The sequence below is a fragment of the Lampris incognitus genome, chromosome 1, assembly GCF_029633865.1.
Source record: "Lampris incognitus isolate fLamInc1 chromosome 1, fLamInc1.hap2, whole genome shotgun sequence".
Taxonomy (NCBI): domain Eukaryota; kingdom Metazoa; phylum Chordata; class Actinopteri; order Lampriformes; family Lampridae; genus Lampris; species Lampris incognitus.
Window position 1 is genome coordinate 120415502 of NC_079211.1, and position 21206 is coordinate 120436707.

The 21206-nt window shown below is 41.7% G+C and overlaps 1 protein-coding gene across 1 annotated transcript; it reads right to left on the reverse strand.

Annotated features, from left to right (window-relative positions):
• Positions 1 to 1144: 1144 nt before the first annotated feature.
• Positions 1145 to 17461, reverse strand: rmi1 (RMI1, RecQ mediated genome instability 1, homolog (S. cerevisiae)). Its single transcript, XM_056279256.1, has 9 exons — positions 17300 to 17461; positions 15159 to 15269; positions 13792 to 13941; positions 12327 to 12397; positions 11264 to 11387; positions 10776 to 10864; positions 7156 to 7169; positions 5864 to 6053; positions 1145 to 3730 (listed from the first exon to the last, which is right to left on the reverse strand). The coding sequence occupies exons 1-9, from the start codon at positions 17459 to 17461 to the stop codon at positions 2293 to 2295; spliced, it is 2349 nt and encodes a 782-aa protein (XP_056135231.1). The 3' UTR covers positions 1145 to 2292.
• Positions 17462 to 21206: the final 3745 nt, after the last annotated feature.

Here is a 21206-nt window from a genome sequence, read left to right on the forward strand (position 1 = left end):
AGATAGCTAACCTGGCCAGCTAGGCTAGCTAACGTTAGCAAGCTTACCTTGGAGCAAACAAATGTGTTCTTGTTTATCCTCGATGGATTCAGCTGTGAGTGAGGTCTTTCACACTGTTAGATCCACATTCGACATTTTTCCTCTTGTGTTTTAGGCTTAGGAAAAGCCCAAAATACGACCCCACCCTCCAAACTTTTAGGATATCTGCTGTCTGATTTGCAGGTACCGTAAGCGCACCGCTTCAGCATATCCTCGATAGCTTGCCAGGCCTCCCCTGCTTAGTAACGGTTACTAACGTAGGATTGGACAGTGGCTGTTCTAGGGCGGGGCTTAGCGAAGGGTCAATTGATTCAAGCTTGCACTGCTATGTATTAAAGTTTTTTTCCTTACAGCTATCTTTATATATAGATATTTCTCTTTTATTCCCACTGAAGGCTTTTACTCCCCCTGATCTTGGTAGTAGTTGAAGAGGAAGCCAAATAATCAAACGTATGCACAAGCAGACAGCATCTCATTACTATTTGAGGGAAAACCTGCATATAAGCCCAATTACATCTATATTACATAGGATAATGGGGTCACAAGACACTGCTACATCTACATCTCGCCATTCTCCCCTATGTTACCACTCCTCTCTTCCCCGCTCCTCCCCTTCACACCACTGTAGCCAACCTCATTAGCATATATAACGGGCTAACGACATGCATAGCAGGGTACTAATTTAGCTGTTCAACCTGATTAAGCTTTAATGAACTGAGACCCGCCAACTGAATGGATATGCACACTGGCATAGCAATGAGACACATGCATGTGCCATCCAGCTCATGCACTGAGATCGACAAGCATCCAAGCAAACATGAACACATATGTATATGTGTATGCATATACATGCATACATAAAAATATGCTCATTACAGTGCCTTTACTAGGGCATACACTGCTTATTATCACACAAAACAAGACTTCTTCCCAATACTAAGGTGCTACCAAACATTGATAGGTGTGTAACATACTCTTAAAAAGATGTCGCTTAATGTGATGGCAGATGATGGCAGAGAAAATTAATACGGCCCCATTTATCCAAATAACATATTTATTTTTGTCATGCATATCGGTCAAACATCCCAATCCCTAATTAGTTTGGAGAGTTTTTTCAAAAGCTTGATATACATGTTTCATGACTTGAACAAGTGGAAAGTGAACCCAATGAAGTGAAGTGGCCCAGGGATTGAGGACCCGTTTAAAGAAGTGAAACAGAAAAGTGAGACATTAGAAGCAAAGGCTTGAGTAGTAAAAGCTGCTAAAAGCAGTATTCAAGAACTTACAAAACATCCACAACAGCTTTATTTCAGCATATAAACAAGCACAGAATAAAATTGATGTTACTCTGTCTTTGCAGTTTCTTCAAAATAAACTCATCATGGATAAAACATGGACGAGCTCTGTAATGAATGGAAATAATCAAACCACATGGCCTCTCCTTTCTCTTCCTTTCCTCTCATTCTCTTCAGGGTGAGTTTAATAAAGGTTCACACTGCCCTTGGACATTCAATCATTTTTCAAATCAAAAGCAATGGATGCATTGAATGAATGCAAAGGCCAGCAATTCATTACAACAATCAGAAGTTGAATTCTTTTTCATTTTCCACCCTTTCTATTCACCCTCATCCTCACCCTTCTCTCATCTAAAACCCCTTGAACTTCTTCTTCTCTATAATCTTCTAAGTAAAGTTCAAAATTTTCTTTTTTTTTTTAATGAATAATGTCTTCTGGTACTAATCCAAAAAAAGTAAACAACAACACAAACAGTGATCCAAAACTGATTTCTATTGATATGGCATGCACTTTTTTAGTTTGTTTAATTAACATGAACAAGTTGTAGAGTGCAGTTCAAACAGAAAAATAAGTTTTGTGAAAAAAGGAATGACATCTTTTACTGAGCAATGGCACAATGTCACATTTTTCATGTGTAACAGATGGAATACAAGGCAAAACCCAGCTGATGATCACCAAGAATGCCACCCTTCTGTATCACATAATGAGCAGCAGAATAGGCTGATGACCGATAAACAGATCACCAATCTTATATTTACAGTCACTTTGTACTGATGGGGATCACTGGTCTATCAACAGGAACATCTAAGTGTTAAGTCTTTTTAAAGCACTGAAGGTAGGCAGTTTTAAGTTTGCCTCAAGTGTGCCCATTTGCCATTTTTTGACTCCCATCCCCCAAGCATCAAGAATTTCCCATGTATCATTGTGGCTACAATGACCCCTCTTCCCCTCCACCTTTCATACTCTCCTGTCTCTGATCCTCTGCTCTAGCGCATGGAAGTCATTCTCAGTGACTGGGTTTGCTCTGGTCACCACAGCTTTTCTACCCTCTGCTTCAACTGCGATGGTCATCACGCAGCACATGTCCACAAGCTCCTCTTGACACCTCTTCATTCCGGCATCTACCTCCCCTCTCCGAGTTGGGTCACGCTTTAGAGCCCCCTTTTCTACCACGGAGAAGCCTAACAGGCCCGTCAACATCTCATCTGACAGCTCTACCTCCAAGTATCCTGTGCCATCCGATATAGTGGCCCAAACACGCCAAACACCGCTGTTGCTGGTCAGTTTTCCTAAGAGAGTCACAATGAAGGCTTTGACACGGATCTCACTTCCATGAGGGTGCGGCTGGGAGGAGGTTAAGTTTTGTAGGAGGCACAGGTAGGTGAACGGCGGAGAGGTCAGGCTGGTTGTTAGAGAGGTTACATTACATCGTGGGTTTTTTTTATCAGGCATTCTACCAGATCCCACAACTCCCGAGGTGTTACTTGGCCCCTGAGGTGTGTTTTGTGGGCTCTCAAATGGAGCTTCTGTTTTAATGCAAAACTTATCTTCTACTCCGCTTGATGCCTGGCTGGTAAGACCATAACTGTAGTGTGATGGTTCTGTACTAGTAGCAGCTGTATTTGTCCAAACCCTTGTCTGAAGGGACCCTTCTGGTCTCTGATGCACATGTCCACCAAGGGATCCACTAACATGTCCACCAAGGGGTCCATCCCTTGAGGCTTCTTCTGTCTGCGCAGTTATACTGTGTGTGTGGTCAAACTTAGCTTGCAAACTGCAACTTTCTATTTTATCAGGAAAGCAGGAATCCATGTCTACATCTATTAAATCCCTGTCACGGTAAGCTAGAAAATTTTGACTGTCATGTGATCGAGGCTGAGGTGAGGAGAAGTAGGACTTGGAGGTCATTGTCTTCAGCTGCCCTGTGGCCTGCCTAGAGAGGCTTTGACTATTGTCTGGCCTGATAAATCTGGATTTGTCAGCGCTGATACATGATCGGGAACCTGTCAGAGTCTCCTGTTGTTGTAAACTGTCAAGCTGATCAGTCTGTGGTGTCACTGCTTCGTCAAAACTGTTGAGTTTTGCTGTGAGTCTGTTATGTTTGTTAGCATGTGGTGTACTTGTGTGAGTGCTGTCAGACTGTGGAGTGACAGTTGAACTTTCCTGAAAGATAACACTATCCAACTCATCCAGGGGCAGGTCATCAAAGTCATCAGGGAGATCTTCTTCTGCCACGTTATAATCGATGACCTCTTGGTTAGTCGAGTGGGTAGAGGAGAAGGGCGCAACAATGGCAGAATCCTGTAGCTCCTTCCTCCTGTGATGACCTTGGACTAAACCACTTCTGTTGTTTTGGTTTGCGCTACCACTGTAAGAGGGTGTGGAGACTCCAATTCTGAAAGACACAAATAATTAATGTTAGTTTGAATTAACATAGTTTTAAACCTGCTGATGTTCTATACACTATATAGCCCCTCTATCCTGGTAGATATACTAAACTAACTGGTTAGATCTTCAAGTTTTATTGATTGGAACTAACATTGATTTTAAGAATTCACAAGTGGTTTTTGTTAAACTGCTGAGGCAAGTATCTAGAACAAAACAAGAAACCAAGATTATACTCACAACATATTACTTATATACTGGTGCTATCATTTCACCAATAGAAGCCTAGAGCTGCTTAATTGATAGTCAATAAGGGACTGACTGTGTTTTGAGTTTAAACCCGTCGCTATCATTGTGTGTGATTCCATTGTGTTTTAAGAAAACCACCGCTGTGCTTGTACCTAAGAAAACACCTGTCTCTTGCCTTAACGATTACTGACCTGTTGCCTTGACCTCTGTTATTACAAAGTGCCTGGAAAGATTGGTTATATCATATATAAAATGTAACATTCTTGTTAACCTTGACCGATTACAGTTTGCCTACTGTTCCAAAAGATCTATAGATGACACTTTCTCACTTGCTCTGCATACTGCTTTAGTACACCTTGAAAAGAAAAATACCTATGTCAGAATGTTGTTTAATGATTACAGTTCTGCTTTTAATTAGGGCTCTCGATCGATTAAAAAAATTAAATAATCACACAACTTCCTGTGATTAATCATGATTAATCGCTTTTTTCTTCTTAAGACTTAAGCTTGTAATAACAGATATTTAAATGTAAAATTGTGGCACTAATGTAGAATCAACACAAAGGAAGTATATTTAAATTCAAATACTATTGTTTGAGAGCATTTTTTAAATTTTAAACACAAATTCTCTCCTGTGAACTACAGATTTCCAATAAAACCACCAAGGCCATCAAAACTGACTGTCAGCTTGAAAGGTATAACAAAACCCAGGCCTATTACGTTAAAGGGCCAGTTGCATTTCAAAACCATCAAGGCTATCAGCTTAAAAGGAAATAATTTCTTGTACGCACTAATATAAATGATAATTAACAAACAAAAAAATGTGTTCCATATTCAAGTGCCAGTTGAATTTAAAATGACGTGAATTCACGACGTTCATCACATCCATTGGCACACCACAAAACCCCGCATGCACCCGAATGGCGCACATCATATTAGAATATCTAATATTCTCCATCAGGGGATCAGGGCTGGGAACAAATAAAGCATACTGCTGTGAGAAAGCAGAGACGTAGGTTGCACACTGAAAAGATGTTTTAACTAAACGCAGAACAAAATTTACAAGCGGTGCAAATGCATTAAAAGTCAATGGTAGGAGGAGAATGAGGGGAGTTAACAGCGGCGAAACTGCAGGCGTTGCGAAAGTGGCGAAATAAGCGTTGGTGCAAATGCATGAAAAGTCAATGGTAGGAGGAGAATGAGGGGAGTTAACAGCAGTGAAACCGCAGGCGTTGCGAAAGTGGCGAAATAAACGTTCGCTTGAATTAAAAAAATGTTCAACTCAAGCGTCCTTGTGTGCACTTAGCATCCCTCACTGAAAGTAATATATGCCACTGGCTGCAAATGAATGTTTTTTTTAAACCCCCCCCCCCTTTCACCCCAATTGTATCCGGCCAATTACCCCACTCTTCTGAGTGGTCCCGGTCACTGCTCCACCCCCTCTGCCGAGCCGGGGAGGGCTGCAGACTACCACATGCCTCCTCCGATACATGTGGAGTCGCCAGCCATTTCTTTTCACCTGACAGTGAGGCGTTTCGCCAGGGGGACGTAGCGCCCCTTCCCCCCTGAACAGGTGCCCCGACTGACCAGAGGAGGCGCTAGTGCAGTGACCACGACACATACCCACATCTGGCTTCCCACCCGCAGACACGGCCAATTGTGTCTGTAGGGATGCCCGACCAAGCCGGAGGTAACACGGGGATTCGAACCAGCGATCCCCGTGTTGAAAGGCAATGGAATAGACTGCTACGCTACCCAGACGCCAGCTGCAAATGAATGCTGTGAGGCAAGGAACAACTGTTTGCTTGATTTCTAGAGGCAGCCCTTTAAATGTTTGTCAGGGGAGTTCAGGAATCAGAATGTCAAGGTAACATCAAATTTACAAACTACCCACCCAAATGAGGCAGTAGAGGAATTACTCCTGATTGAAGAGCTCTGATAAGATTGAGAGGGGACCACACTGAGTGTCCCATAACCGCTCTCCAAGCTAGACTCTTCCTGAGCCCTTTCCACCAGCTCCTGGGCCTCCAGACTGGCCAAAAGTTCTTGGTCATCTAACTCAAAGTCATCCATTTCCTGGTTTCCTGAGCAAAAAACAAAAAACAAACACAAATAGATTTAAGGATCAGTTATAGGAAAGGGTAGTTTCAGCCACACAATGTGATTAATAGGCATGATAATCAGAGTGTAAGAAGCAGTGAAAGAAAAAACTGCACCTAATAATAAAAAGTGGTAATCCAATAAAATGTGGTAATTCAGAATTTAAATGCCCAAGGAGTAAAACACCTTTCTTGCAATAAAAAAAAAATGTTTCACTAGTTTGACTTAAAATCCAATTGGTAATGCTTCAGACTGACGATGCTTGCTTTGGTAAAGCCTGCAATCCTTAGTTGGGGTACACATATCAGTCAACTTATCAATATTGGCCAATAATTGCTTACAAATGTTATTTGTGTCTGGACAGATGCCAAATTGATGCCCAATATGTTACATCTATGTGATGATGCATTAACTATGTGTCAACGGCAACAACTGGTGTTGATGCACAGAAAGTTCATACCATAGCCTACAAAGAAATGCAAGCCATTTTTGATATTTATAAAAAATTGTTATCACTTGAGGCAAAGTGTGATAGTCAGTATTTTATAGGGAAGCTTCCAAGGATCAACCTGTTGTTGAAAAAAATAAGAGAACAATGATGCTTGAAAATATTATCCATCCATCCATCCATCCATTATCCAAAGCACTTACCCTGCTCAGGGTCGCGGGGATGCTGGAGCCTATCCCAGCAGTCATTGGGCGCCACGGGGATGCCAAAATAAATGTTTCATGTTTTTTTTTTTCATTTAAATTTAAATAATTTGTGCTCTTCTCCATCAGTTAATGCAGACGCTTGAAAAAACTGTCAAAGGAAGTTGAATCAGTTCATCTGGATACAATGTTTATTGACAGATATTTCATCACTCATCTAAGTGACATCTTCAGTCTAAACTGACTGCAGGTATCCCCACCCCTTATCAACAATACAGTAGCATAACAACCGAAACCAGCAATCAGTTTCATATGCAAATAGGCATGACCATTAACTAGAGTTTCAATGGCCATGTGTACTATTTACAGAGGATTTGGGAATGTTTGCAGTCACAGCATTGTAAGATGGCAAAAGATGTACTCTTAGCCCCGCACCCGGTTCTGGGATGGTGATTTTCTCTTAACATAGATGGCCTCTGACTCCCCATTCGAACCAGTGTTCCTCCCTTTCAAGGATGTGCACATCCTCATCCTCATCCAGGCCAGTGGCCACTCTTTCAAGGATGTGCACATCCTCATCCTTGAAAGAGTGGCCACTGGCCTATAGATGGGTGTAGGCTGTGGATTCCTGGCCTGACATGTTAGCTCTCCTATGTTGTGCCATCCTCTTGGCCAGCGTTTATTTAGTTTCCCCAATGTATAAGTCATAGCAATCCTCCCGGCACTTAACAGCATACACTATATTGCTCTGTTTGTGCCAGGGGACAAGATTCTTGTGGTGGACCAACTTCTGGTGCAGCGTTTTTTGGGGTTTGAAAGCAAATGAGACGTGGTGTTTGGAAAAATACGCGTCTCAACTTTTCCGACACTCCCGCCACATACAGAATCCCCACTGGTTTACGCTTAAGCAGCTGTTGTCCTTCTCCTCTCTTAAATTGGCTGGTACACTGTTTGGGCATCTTTCTGGCTTCGACAAACTCCCAGTTAGGATAACAACACTTAACCAGGGCCTGTTTAATGTGGGATTTCTCCCCTTCCCCGGCCGATGTGTCGGTGGGGATGTTGTCAGCTCGGTGGTACAGCATCCTGATGACTCCTAGTTTGTGCTCCTGGGGATGATGAGAGTCAAACCTTGAGTACTGATCAGTATGTGTTGGTTTACAGTAAACATCAACAATCAAATTTCCCCAATCACCAATTGCAATTTCACAGTCTAAGAAGGCTAACCTGACTGGCATCACCCTTCGACTGTTAAGGTCTGCAGATGGAGCCCTGCTAGTTATTCCCAGGTCTAGGTTTGTTACAAAGGGTGACCTGGCTTTTGCTGTTAGAGCCCCCACACTATGGAACTCTCCTCCTGTTGAGCTAAGACAAAACAAGTCTCTAGCTTCTTTTAAATCTCGTTTTAAAACTATTCTTTTTATGAAATCTTTTACAAATGATTGATATTTGTTTTTATTTATACTGTTATTTTTACTCTTACTTGATCTTACTCTTATTTTTGCCTTGTCTGGTTTTATCTTTTTTTTGTGTGAAGCACTTTGTAACATTGTTTTAGAAAAGTGATATATAAATAAAATAAAATCTCATCTCATCTCATCTCATCATCAGCCGCTTCTCCGGGGTCGGGTCGCGGTGGCAGCAAGCTAAGTAGGGCACTCCAGACGTCCCTCTCCCCAGCAATGCCCTCCAGCTCTTCCTGGGGGATCCCAAGGTGTTCCCAGGCCAGATTGGACATGTAGTCCCTCCAGCGAATTCTGCGTCTACCCCGGGGTCTCCTCCAAGTTGGACGTGCCCGGAAAACCTCCAAAGGAAGGCGCCCAGGAGACATCTTAATCAGATGCCCAATTATTATTATTATTATTTTTCACATTCTCCCTGGTGAACTTGATGTGGTTGTCCACAGAGTTAATGTGGTCGGTGAAATGTGGTACGTCCTGAGATTTAATTTTAACCCAGGTGTCATCCACAGATCTGAACCAATGGCTAGGTGGTGTCCCTGGATAAGACCGGAGAGTCCTCTTTTCCACTTCCTCCATTTAAAAGTTGGCCACTAAAGGTGAGACTGGGGAACCCATAGCACACCCATGCTATACCATGCCATGCCTATAGTACTGCCCCCTGCATGTGAAGTACGTGGACTGAAGACACAGCTTCAGGAGCAGACACATCTGGTCAGTGTTAAGGGTAGTCCTATTGCTAAGGGTGGGGTCGTTTTGTAATTTCATAATTAATTTAATAATGCAATTTTCTCCACTGCTTCATCAACAAGAATGCATGTGAAGAGAAACTTAACATCATAAGAGACCATTGTTTATTCCTCCTCCATAATGATGCCACTCACCTTATCCACAAAATCCAGTGTTCCGAATGTGATGTTCATTTTACTGCCTACCAACGGGTTAAGACCAGATGCCAAAAACTTAGAGATGTTTTAGGTCACTGAGTTAATCGTACAAACAATAGGCCGTAATGCCACATCATCTGTCGCTATCGTATAATGCTGTGACTGTAAACATTCCCAAATCCTTTGTGAATAGTACACATGGCCATTGAAACTCTAGTTAATGGTCACGCCTATTTGCATAGGAAACCAATCGTTGGTTTCGGTTGTTATACAACTGTATTGTTTATAAGGGTGGGGATACAAGCAGTTCGTTTAGACTGAAGATGTCACTTTGAAGAGTGATGAAACTTTTCTGTCAATAAACGTTGTACCTAGATGAACTGATTCAACTTTATTTTATCTTACCTGGATTACTGAGCAAGCATAAAAACACTTGAAAACAGTGGTTTTTATTGAAAAATCCAAGCAGGTATTAATAAAGCAATGTTTTTTTAGATGCCTGCATTTGCACCAAAAATCACACAGTATGATAATATTTAAACTCCAATGGTGGAAACGAAGACACGTAGTGTCTTTATACATGCTCAATAATCCAGGTAAGGAAATCACAGAAAGTTGAATCAGTTCATCTGGACACAACATTTATTGACAGAAGCATTTCATCACTCATCTAAGTGGTCTCCTCAGTTTCAACTGACTGCAGGTATCCCCACCCTTATAAACCATACAGTGACATAACGACCGAAAGCAATGATCGGTTTCACATGCACTTTGCTATGACCATTAACTAGAGTTACAATGACCATGTGTACTATTCACAGAGGATTGGGGAATAGTTGCAATCACAGTATTGATGTACTCTTAGCCCTCCCCCTTGTTCAGGGATGGTCGTTGTTTTCAATCGTTATGCCACTGTATTGTTTATAAGGATGGAGATACCTACAGTCAGTTGAAACTGAAGAGGCCACTTAGATGAGTGATGAAACGCTTCTGTCAATAAATGTTGTGCCCAGATGAACGGATTCAACTTTCTTTGATTTCCTTACCTGGATTATTAAACATGCATAAAGACATGGGTAGAGCGTCCAGGTAGCATAACGGTCTATTCTGTTGCCTACCAACACGGGGATCATTGGTTCGTGTTACCTCCGGCTTGGTTGGGCGTCCCTGCAGACACAATTGGCCATGTCTGCGGGTGGGGAGCCAGATGTGGGTATGTGTCCTGGTCGCTGCACTAGCGCGTCCTCTGGTTGGCCGGAGGGAAGAGGAACTGGGGGGAATAGCATGATCCTCCCACACGCTACGTCCCCCTAGCAAAACTCCTCACTGTCAGGTGAAAAGAAACGGCTGGTGACTCCATATGTATCGAAGGAGGCATGTGGTAGTCTGCAGCCCTCTCCCGGATCAGCACAGTGGGTGGGGCAGCGACCGGGACTGCTTGGAAAATAGGGTAATTGGCCAAGTACAATTGGGGAGAAAAAAAAAGTGGGGGGGGATCCAAAAAAAAGGGGGGGTAGAGGTATAGTCTTAAATGCACTACTTTTCAGGACACGCATTTCATGTTTGAAGAAGGGGGTTGCAATGGTTTGCTTTAACTCCCTTTAAACTGCTCCCTTTGTGCAGTACATGTTTTATATCACCAATGATTATTAGAGCATGACATAGAAACAAAGCTACACAAGCCTACTCACGCTTACCCTGATTTGATGGTAGCACTTCCCCCATCTCCTGCTGTTCCTCTGCCTCGATCTGTTGCTCCTCTTCAGGAAGCCCAAGGGCCCTACATAGCACCCTGCCCTGGATATGATAGAACAGAAATCATACTTTTATATAACCTATTGTGTAATATAAACAAGTACATAAAAGGAATGGGAAGAATGGGAAAAGGTCTTTTTCCCATCTCAGGTTGGCTACAAACATGTAGTTTATATACAAATTAAAACAACATCTGATTTAAATGACTAATGTAATGAGATTCCTCCATGCACAGTTGTATTTACCAAAAGACTGGAATCATGAAGTAAATACATGTAGAAACACACTTATTGCATCATTTTCCTAGCTAGACCAGAATATACAGTTAATGCTTCTGCATCCCCAAATGAAATAACCTCTACTCCCCATGAGATGCAGAATGGTCACATAATGACTACAGAGGAGAACTTTAACGTTAAAGAAAACTTAATAACAGTTTACCTGGGAATTCCTATGCACCATGTCCTCAACCTCACCCCCCAAGACCGTGACGTTGGCTGGCCCCAGCAGTAGCACACCCAGTCTGCACACCATCGGCCCCTGCAACTTCAGTTTCACTCCCGGCCTGGGATTAGTTGGATATATATATATATATATATATATATATATATATATAGTATATATATATATAGTATATATATAACTATTTAGACTGTCCACTGAGATCTGTTTAAAAATTAATAGCAGTGAGCTTTTGGGGGTTTTTTTTACCCTGTGTTGACATGGATGTTTTTTTTTATTTCTTTTTTGACCCCCCCCCCCTTTTCTCCCCAATTGTACTTGGCCAATTACCCTATTTTCCGAGCCATCCTGGTCGCTGCTCCACCCCCTCTGCCGATCTGGGGAGGGCTGCAGGCTACCACATGCCTCCTCTGATACATGTGGAGTTGCCAGCCACTTCTTTTCACCTGACAGTGACGGGTTTCGCCAGGCGGACGTAGCACGTGGAAGGCTCACGCTATTCCCCCCAGTTCCCCCTCCCCCCCGGACAGGCGCCCCAACCGACCAGAGGAGGCGCTAGTGCAGCAACCAGGACACATACCCACATCCAGCTTTCCACCCGCAGACACGGCCAATTGTGTCTGTAGGGACGCCTGACCAAGTCGAAGGCAACACAGGGATTCAAAATGGGAGCCCTGTGTTGGTAGGCAACAGAATAGAACACCATGCTACCTGGACACCGCTACATCTGTGTTTTTTAACATTTATTTTATTTCAGTAGGGATGATTACTCTTACATGACCCCTTAGAATAAATGAAACAGAATATTTATGGAAGTAAAATAATTGAGAATCTGTGAAATTTAAAGACATGCTTTTACAGTCATTCGCCAGATATGCAAGTGGAGAAAAGTGTCTACCTTTGCCACTGTTTACCCAGAAAATAACTTGGCAGCAAAATCAACAAGATTCATAGCTAACTGCAAGCTAAATAAGTAACTGCAACATAAAAAGGTATCCCTTAAACTTTTGCATCTAGAAGATGTTACAAACCAATCCTTAACCTGAGAGAAGTGTTAAGTGCAGGAATGGGCTGGTACTCCATGGCCTCCAAGCTCTGAACGCCATCTGTCACCTACACAACACACAGACAGACTTTATTTGACCTGTGTAAATGCAACTGAACACATTTAAACTCTTGAATAGTAATGCATTTCCATATTTCCTGTCAGTGATTACAGAGTAAAATGTCAAAATATTTGAAAATGAATACTTCAGGAATACATAAAAACTGATAAAGTTTTATTATATTTGTTCTTGGTTCTATTAATGTTGATGCCGTTTTTGAAAACCATAACATTTCTTTGCTTTGAACTATGGACCCCATTGAAAGAGATTCAAACTTTTGACCCAAGAACCAAAAATTAAGGCAAAAAGAAATGGATCTTCAAGTTATTGAAGGGCTGTTCTTGTGTAAGCAAGTCGGGCAGTGAATAAGTGTATTACTTAAGTACAGAATTATAGTCTAGTCTGACTCTGTGCCTTGTAATCCTTCTAGTTGCTCTCACTTACATGCCCTAATTCTTTCCATTTGACAGCTCTAATTCAGTGAGACAGCGCTTCTTGTCATTTTTGCACACACACTCACACACACACACACACACACACATTACATACGACATATATATATATATATATATATATATATATATATATATATATATATATATATATATATATATATATATATATAAATTAAGCTTGGTCCTAGACTAGAATTGCACAATCTATTGTGATTTGCACAATTAATAATCATGGCATGTTTCAATTATAGCAATACAAAAACATTCAATTCAGAAAGTCTGGCGTCATGAAAATAGTCGAGATATTGACTGATAGACAGACTGCCGGAATACCATCAAGTGCAACATTCAACATTACTGTTTAAGACATAATGCTAATACTCAACCAGGAAAATGTTCCCAATGGATCTCTGTCAAATTGGTCTCCCCTAAAACAGTAAATTCAATAGTGTAAAATTAAAAAATGTTCTTGCTGTGTCATAACTGTTATGTGAGAATGAATGAGAAGGAACATCTCTTGGAAGCATTGTAAGGAGCATCACAGAAAACAGCAGGGACCACACGCTGTCCAGTTAGGGTCCTCATCTAGGGGTATGGAATAGGACATCTCTGAATAATTCCACTTGTCACCAGGGCAGACAATGATCATGGATTAATATTCATTTTGATTAGAACATGGTAATGAATCTTTACCCTTTCCTTTATGAGAACTCTTTAGGGTTGTTGCGTTTTGTCTTGGTGCTTTTCTCCCATAGTGTACCAATTGCAGGGGGGTTTGTTTTTACCCTTCCAGTAAGAAATAGTCACGATGACAGCATTACTGACAACATTCTTTTCATTACTCAATTTAGTGTTTCATGGGTATATTTAAGTCCCTTGAGTTTTTTTTGGAAACAACAAGAATATCAACAGGAATTTTACCACTCTGCTCTGCTTATTCTCTGACCTGCAGCAGTAGCATGCGTGTTGGCTTGGCCTCCCAGGGTTTCTGGGTGGTCTGTGTGATAGCAGACACCTCATCGTTGGTACAGTATGTGCTGTGGAATTTCTGCAACTGCCCATATGCTGGCTGGCTGATGTCCAGTAATGAATCAACCTATGATAGAGTAAGTAAAACCTTTGGTTAAACAGTGGGCCCTCTGGATATTATGTTCGTACATGACACCACATGCTAAGGCTACCTGATTATGGCCAAAATGATAATCCCTGTTACTTTGTTAAACACTGTGATCATGATTAAGAGACAAAATTACTTGCACATTTGCATCTTACACTATTGGGCCTATCCATTCTTTTCTTTTCTTTTTAACTTTAAATGTTATCACCTTTTTCCAAAAATGTGCTATACTGGGCTTCTCTCTTTCTTTCCCATTTGTTAGTGCCAGCCACTTATGTTCACATGCACACTCAAAGGTTGTGATTAGTTGGTTGATTTAACACAGTGGCTTTCAGATACATCAAAAATATAATTCAAATGCTGAATTGTAAAATAACTTATTGAGATAACATAAAATCTCAATATCTGATCATTTACAATTAATTGTGCAGCCCTACCATGCATATGTTCCTTTCTTAAGGCGGCTGCTACCTTACTTATTAAAGACTTATTACAGCATGATTACAGAGTAACATGGATTCCTACATACGGCCATTTATCACTATCAAAGTAGTTTGTTCTCAGTATTAGTTGGACTCATTATTAGCCATCACTATCTAAAGGGAAAATTCAACCCCAGCTTTGGCATGACTCATGACTGTATTCCAGCCATGACTTTTTCATGCATTTTATTTGGCGCAGTCATCAAAGGCATCAGGCCTGCACAAAACCCACCCCAATTGCCACTTTGCCACCTACACCTCTCCAAAGGCCAGAGAGAATCCTACTGGATCCTTAATTTTCTCTGTCCATTATCTTTTCATGTAGCTATATTTCAGAAATGGAATGGGATGCTCCATGCTGCATTATGGTTAGGGTTACAGAACAGACAGCCTTCCTATGTAGCTGTCATGTTCCTACCTTATTACAAACATAAATTATTACATATATGTAAAAAAAATAAGATTAACGTGCCATTAACTGAATTCTATGACATTCTAATACAAGTTTCAAGAGGGCTGTATGAACCAATGTCATTATGGTGGAATTCAATTCCAATTAAAATATTTATTATCAAAATACTAGTGCCTTCTCAAATGATGAAGATAGCTGAGTCTGAGGACATATAGACCTACACAGACAATCAATTATAGGTTGACAGAGAACATTTACTCTAAGAGAGAAGTCTATAAAAAATGCAGCACTTTTATTTTCACCTGAACACAGAAGGTACCACTAAGCTCAGTCTTCTGGGCCTGAGAGAGACCATCAGGGAGGACAGGGTGACCCAGGTCCCTCAGGTCTGCCAACAGCCACTGGTCCAACACCTAAGAGGACAAGAGGTTGGATTCAAATTTCTTAAATACAGGAAGTCAGGATAGCATTTTGAGCTGTACTGTACTTCTGAGTGAGGATTCACAGCTGAATGCTAAATTTCAGATCAGCGAGGATGAAACTCTAATAATGATCCCGAGACCATCCTGGTTGGTCTTGTGAAGTTACATGGCATGCTATATAAACTGGCTATTCAAACCATGATTGATTTCTTTTCATGCAACTGTGAAATAAAATGTTTTTTCATATTGCACAAACAAATTAAGGCTCACAAAATAGATTTTTAATGTTAAAAATGTTGCGGGAGAAAATGAAATTATGGTAAGTTGTTGCTTAGACAAATCAATTAAACCTGAGCTACAGTTATTAGCACTAAATGCCACTCAAAGTTAATTCTCCTTTCAAATTAAAACCAGGGATTGAAAAAAATACATGTGGGTGTCCACTGGGTAGCTAGCTTCACAAATTTGGTTGCGCAAGTGCATTTTGTGGTTGTCCTGGTTTTTTATTATGCTCTTACAATGGGGTTACCAGTATAAAGAAAATAAAACTCAGCCATTAAACAATTATTTGTAAAGAATGCATCTGTTTCTAAAAGGTTGTGTTTATCATAGTACTTAACAGAATTAAGGTGCTCAGTGTGTTTCACTGAATATTATCTACTGTTATGCAGCCATTACTTTTTAAATTCATAAGGCAGTAGTGTATTCATCTTGACCTGCCATCTTGAAAGAGTAACACCCCCCTGCCACAGTATTGGCTGTACTCTGCTTCTTTCCTATTTTTACAAAATGCTCAGATATAGGACACGGGGTGCCCTGTGCTACTACAAAAAATAACAAGGAAAGGAAAGGGTTGGTTGGGATTAGTCTGTCTCTCTAATCAGTGGGGACAGTAACATTCATTCTTTTTTTCATGTGTGACGTGCCTGTGGACAAAAGCGTTTGGACGCATAAGCACTTGGGATTCAGCCTATAGCTGAATTCAACTAGCAGGGGTGCCGAAAAATGTATTACAGGAAATACGACTATTACTGTACATTTGCAGAATCGCTGAAATTTCATCCAGGACTGATGTCATTCATTGAAATGAAGCCATGCTGTATATTTCAGTTTTTTTAATAATAATAATCATAATAAAAAAAGACTTAAAGCATGCAGTTACTATCATTGCATTTGGTGTTGCATGTGCCTAACTTCATTGACACTTAATTGCTCCCCTTTCACTTCAGTTTAAAATTCAGTTCTGGAATTTTTTTTGCACTCTGACACTACCACAGGAGGTTGAGCTAACCGAGAGAAAATTTGCTATTCAGAGAAAACTCTGGGTAGTGCATTTATTAACTACAAATGCCAATCCTTACACAGATATAATATTGTCCACTCATTTATTTTAACATGCAACAACAGCAATGAAATGTCTGTAATTTGAAAAAAAGGAGATTACAGTTGAGATCCTGGATTAGGTTTGTTCAGTCTTCAATTTCTTATCTTTATTCAAGTGTATTTGCATTTAATGCAATAATTGGTTTGCATCACACATTTGCCATCTTAACATGAGAGGGAACATGCCATATGTACCGTGTGTGTCAAATAGAAAGAAATGGAGATGAGTAAGGCCAAATAGCCCCCATCTAATGAAGGAAGAGCCAATTAAGAGCTAATTTACAATAAATGGTATATCAGTTAGTGATCATCATTCTTTTTCAACCAGCTGAGCACAATACTAGAAAAGAATCACAACAAAAAATTAGGTCTGGTTGCCCAAGGCTGAAAATTGATAATCTCAGATGCCAAAATTTAAGAAAATGCCAAAGTCCAACCATCCACATGAAACTGAAGAGATAAATAAAACCAGACTTCCCAACTTAATGATTTAGATGTGCTGCTGTATCTAGGAAGCTAATGAATTTAACAAGGGTTACGTGTTCAGCCTTTGAGTATTGATTGTTTGATTGATTGATTGTTTTTGGGTTTGCATGAAGTATGCACGAAGAGTGGAAAAAACAAGACTTTCTTATTACTTGTTGGTTGATGTGCTGCTGTGACAGACGGCCTTCTCTCCCTCCCTCTATCCGTAACCATTCCACACAAGCGTTCAGCCAGTCAAAGGGCACCTGGACATGCTGAGAAGACTGGAGCCAGGCCTGGATGGCACCCACCACTCCATTGGTCTCTAGAGCCATCCTCATCGACTGTCTGTACCCACTTCAGATAGTTTCTCCGATTTGTTTTCCTCCACTGCGATCTTCTTCTACTACAAGGCAAGGCAAGGCAAATTTATTTGTCTTTATGCATGCTCAATAATCCAGCTAAGAAAATCAAAGAAAGTTGAATCAGTTCATCTAGATACGTTTATTGACAGATATGTTTCATCCCTCATCTAAGGGACCTCTTCAGTCTAAACTGACTGCAGGTATCCCCACCCTAATAAACAATATAGTAGCATAACGACTGAAACCAACGATCAGTTTCATATGCAAATATGGGCGTGACCAGAGTTACAATGGTCATGTGTAATATTCACAGAGGATTTGAGAATGTTTGCAATCACTATCTTACAATGCTATGCTAAAACCAGCCACCGAGGGTGCACAAGCCAGTGCATTCTTAGTGCCATTCCCAAGCCTGGATAAATGGGGAGGGTTGCATCAGGAAGGACATCCGGCATAAAATCTTTGCCAAATCATATATGCAGATAATGAATTAGATTTCTATACCAGATTGGTTGAGGCCCGGGTTACCAACAACCGCTGCCGGTACTGTTGGCCAGCAGGGTACCAGTGGAAGCTATGCTACTGTTGGGCGAAGGAGAAGGAGAGGGGGAAGGCATGTGTAGAGGCAGTGGGAAAGGAGGAAGGGTAAGAGTGTGGAGATGAGAGTCAGAACTTGGAATGTTGGCACTATGACTGGTAAAGGGAGCGAGCTGGCTGAAATAATGGAGAGAAGGAAGGTAGGTACACTGTGTGCAAGAGACCAGGTGAAAGGGCCGTAAGGCCAGGAACATCGGAGGAGGGTTCAAACTCTTCTACCATGGTGTGAATGGGAGGAGAAATGGGATAGGGGTAATTCTGAAAGAAGAGTATGTCAAAAGTGTGCTAGAGGTGAAGAGAGTGTCAGACAGAGTGATGAGTATGAAGCTGGAAATCAAAAGTGTGTTGATGAACATTATCAGCACATATGTCCCCTAAGTTGGGTGTGAGAGGGAAGTGAAAGAAGAATTATTGAGTGAGTTGGATGAAGTGGTGGAGAGTGTCCCAAGGAAGAGAGAGTGGTGACTGGAGCGGACTTCAATGGGCATGTTGGTGAAGGAAACAGAGGTGATGGGTAGGTATGGTGTCAAGGATAGGAATGTGGGAGGACAGACGGTAGTGGATTTTGCAAAAAGGATGGAAATGGCTGTGGTGAATACACATTTCAAGAAGAGGGAGGTGCACAGGATGACATACAAGAGTGGAGGAAAGTACACACAAGTGGACTATATTGTATGTAGAAGGTGCAATCTGAAAGGGATTGGAGACTGCAAGGCGGTGACAGGGGAGAACGTAGCTAGGCAGCCATGGATGGTGGTCTGTAGGATGACTTTGGAGACCAAGAAGAGGAAGCGAGTGAAGGCAAACCCAAGGATCAAATGGTGGAAGTTGAAGAACGAAGACTTGTGTGGCGTTCAGGGAGGAGTTAAGAGAGCCACTGGGTGGTAGTGAAAAGTTGCCGGATGGCTGGGCAAGCACTGCAGAAATAGTGAGGGAGACAGCTAGGAATTTACTTGGTGTATCATCTGGACAGAGGAAGGAAGACAAGGAGACTTGGTGGTGGAATAAGGAAGTACAGCAAAGTATACAGAGGAAGAGGTTGGCAACGAAGAAGTGGGATAGTTAGAGAAATGAAGAAAGTAGACCGGAATACAAGGACATGCAACGTAAATCGAAGAGAGGTGGTAAAGGCAAAAGAAAAGGCGTATGGTGAGTTCTATGAGAGGTCAGACACTAAGGAAGGAGAAAAGGGCTTGTATTGATTGGCTAGAGAGAGGGACTGAGCTGGGAAGGACGTGCAGCAGGTTAGGGTGATCAAGGATAGCGATGGAAATGTGCTGACAAGTGAGGAGAGTGTGTTGAGAAGGTGGAAGGAGTACTTTGTGGGGCTAATGAATGAAGAAAATGAGAGAGAGACAAGGTTGGATGATGTGGGGATCGTGAATCAGGAAATAAGGGGGATTAGCAAGGAGGAAGTGAGGGCAGTGATGAAGAGGATGAAGAGTAGAAAGGTGGTTGGTCCAGATGATGTACATTTGGAGGCGTGGAGTTGTTTAGGAGAGATGGCAGTGGCGTTGTTAACTAGATTGTTTAACACAATCTTGGAAAGTGAGAGCATGCCTGAGGAGTGGAGAAGTGTAGTGGTACCGATTTTCAAGAATAAGGGTGATGTACTGAGCTGTAGCAACTACAGAGGTATAAAGTTGATCAGCCACAGCATGAAGATATGGGAAAGAGTAGTGGAAGCTAGGTTAACAGGACAGGTGACGATTAGCAAGCAGCAGTATGGTTTCATGCCATGAAAGAGCACTACAGATGTGATATTTGCTTTGAGAGTGTTGATGGAGAAGTATAGAGAAGGTCAGAAAGAGTTGCACTGCGTTTTTGTGGATTCAGAAAAAGCATATGACAGGGTGCCGAGAGAGGAGGTGTGGTATTGTATGAGGAAGTCAGGAGTGGCACAGAAGTATGTAGGAGTGGTGCAGAATATGTATGAGGGAAGCGAGGTGAGTGGTGAGGTGTGCAGTTGGAATGACAGATGGGTTCAAGGTGGAGGTGGGATTACATCAAGCATCAGCTCTGAGCCCTTTGTTATTTGCAATGGTGATGGACAGGTTGACGGACGAGATCAGCCAGGAGTTTCTGTGGGCTATGATGTTCATGGATGACATTGTGATCTGTAACAAGAGTAGGGTTAAGGCTGAGAAGAGCCTGGAAAAGTGGAGGTATGCACTGGAGAGAAGAGGAATTAAAGTCAGTAGGAGCAAGATGGAATACATATGCGTGAACAAGATGGAGGATAGTAAAATGGTGAGGATGCAAGTAGTAAAGTTTAAATCCTTCGGGCCTACTATTCAAAGTAATGGGAAGTGGGTAAGAGAGGTGAAGAAGAGAGTGTAGGCAGGGTGGAGTGGGCGGAGAAGAGTGTCAGGAGTGATCTGCGACAGAAGGGTACCAGCAAGAGTTAAAAGGAAGGTTTACAAGGTGGTAGTGAGACCAGCTATGTTACATGGTTTGGAGAAAATGGCACTGATGAAAAGACAGGAGGTGGAGCTGGAGGTGGCAGAGTTGAAGATGCTAAGATCTTCATTGGGAATGACAAAGAAGGACAGGATTAGGAACAAGTATATTAGAGGGACAGCTCAGGTTGGATGGTTTACAGACAAAGCAAGAGGCAAGATTGAGATGGTTTGGACATGTGCAGAGCAGAGATGCTGCGTATATTGGGAGAAGGATGCTGAATATGGAGCTGCCAAGGAGGAGGAAAGCCAAAGAGGAGGTTTATCGATGTAGTGAGAGAGGACATGCAGGTGGCTGGCGTGACAGAGGAAGATGCAGAGGAAAGGAAGAGATGGAAACGGATGATCCGCTTTGGCGACCCCTAACGGGAGCAGCCGGAAGTGCAATTACAATGCTACAATTTAATTTAGCAGACACTTTTATCCAAAGCGACGTACATCTCAGAGTTAATACAACACAACCAAGGACCTAGTTAGGAGACAACAATGCAAGTAAGTGAAAAAAAAACCCAAAACCTAGGTTCAAGTCGATAGGACATAGGTGTCAACAGGCAGAGCACAAAAGCAATGTATAGGGTGTATAGAAGCACACAATAAAGTAAAAGCTGATACCTGATGAAAAACCATTTGAGAATCTTATTTTCTAATGAAGCGTAATC

Coding starts and splice junctions, on each gene's coding strand:
- rmi1 (XM_056279256.1), bottom strand. CDS start 17,461: ATGGCTCTAGAGACCAATGGAGTGGTGGGTGCCATCCAGGCCTGGCTC. Junction 11,388..12,326: donor GCACTTAACACTTCTCTCAG/GTTAAGGATTGG, acceptor AACTAATCCCAG/GCCGGGAGTGAAACTGAAGT. Junction 3,731..5,863: donor TCCTCTACTGCCTCATTTGG/GTGGGTAGTTTG, acceptor TGTGTCTTTCAG/AATTGGAGTCTCCACACCCT.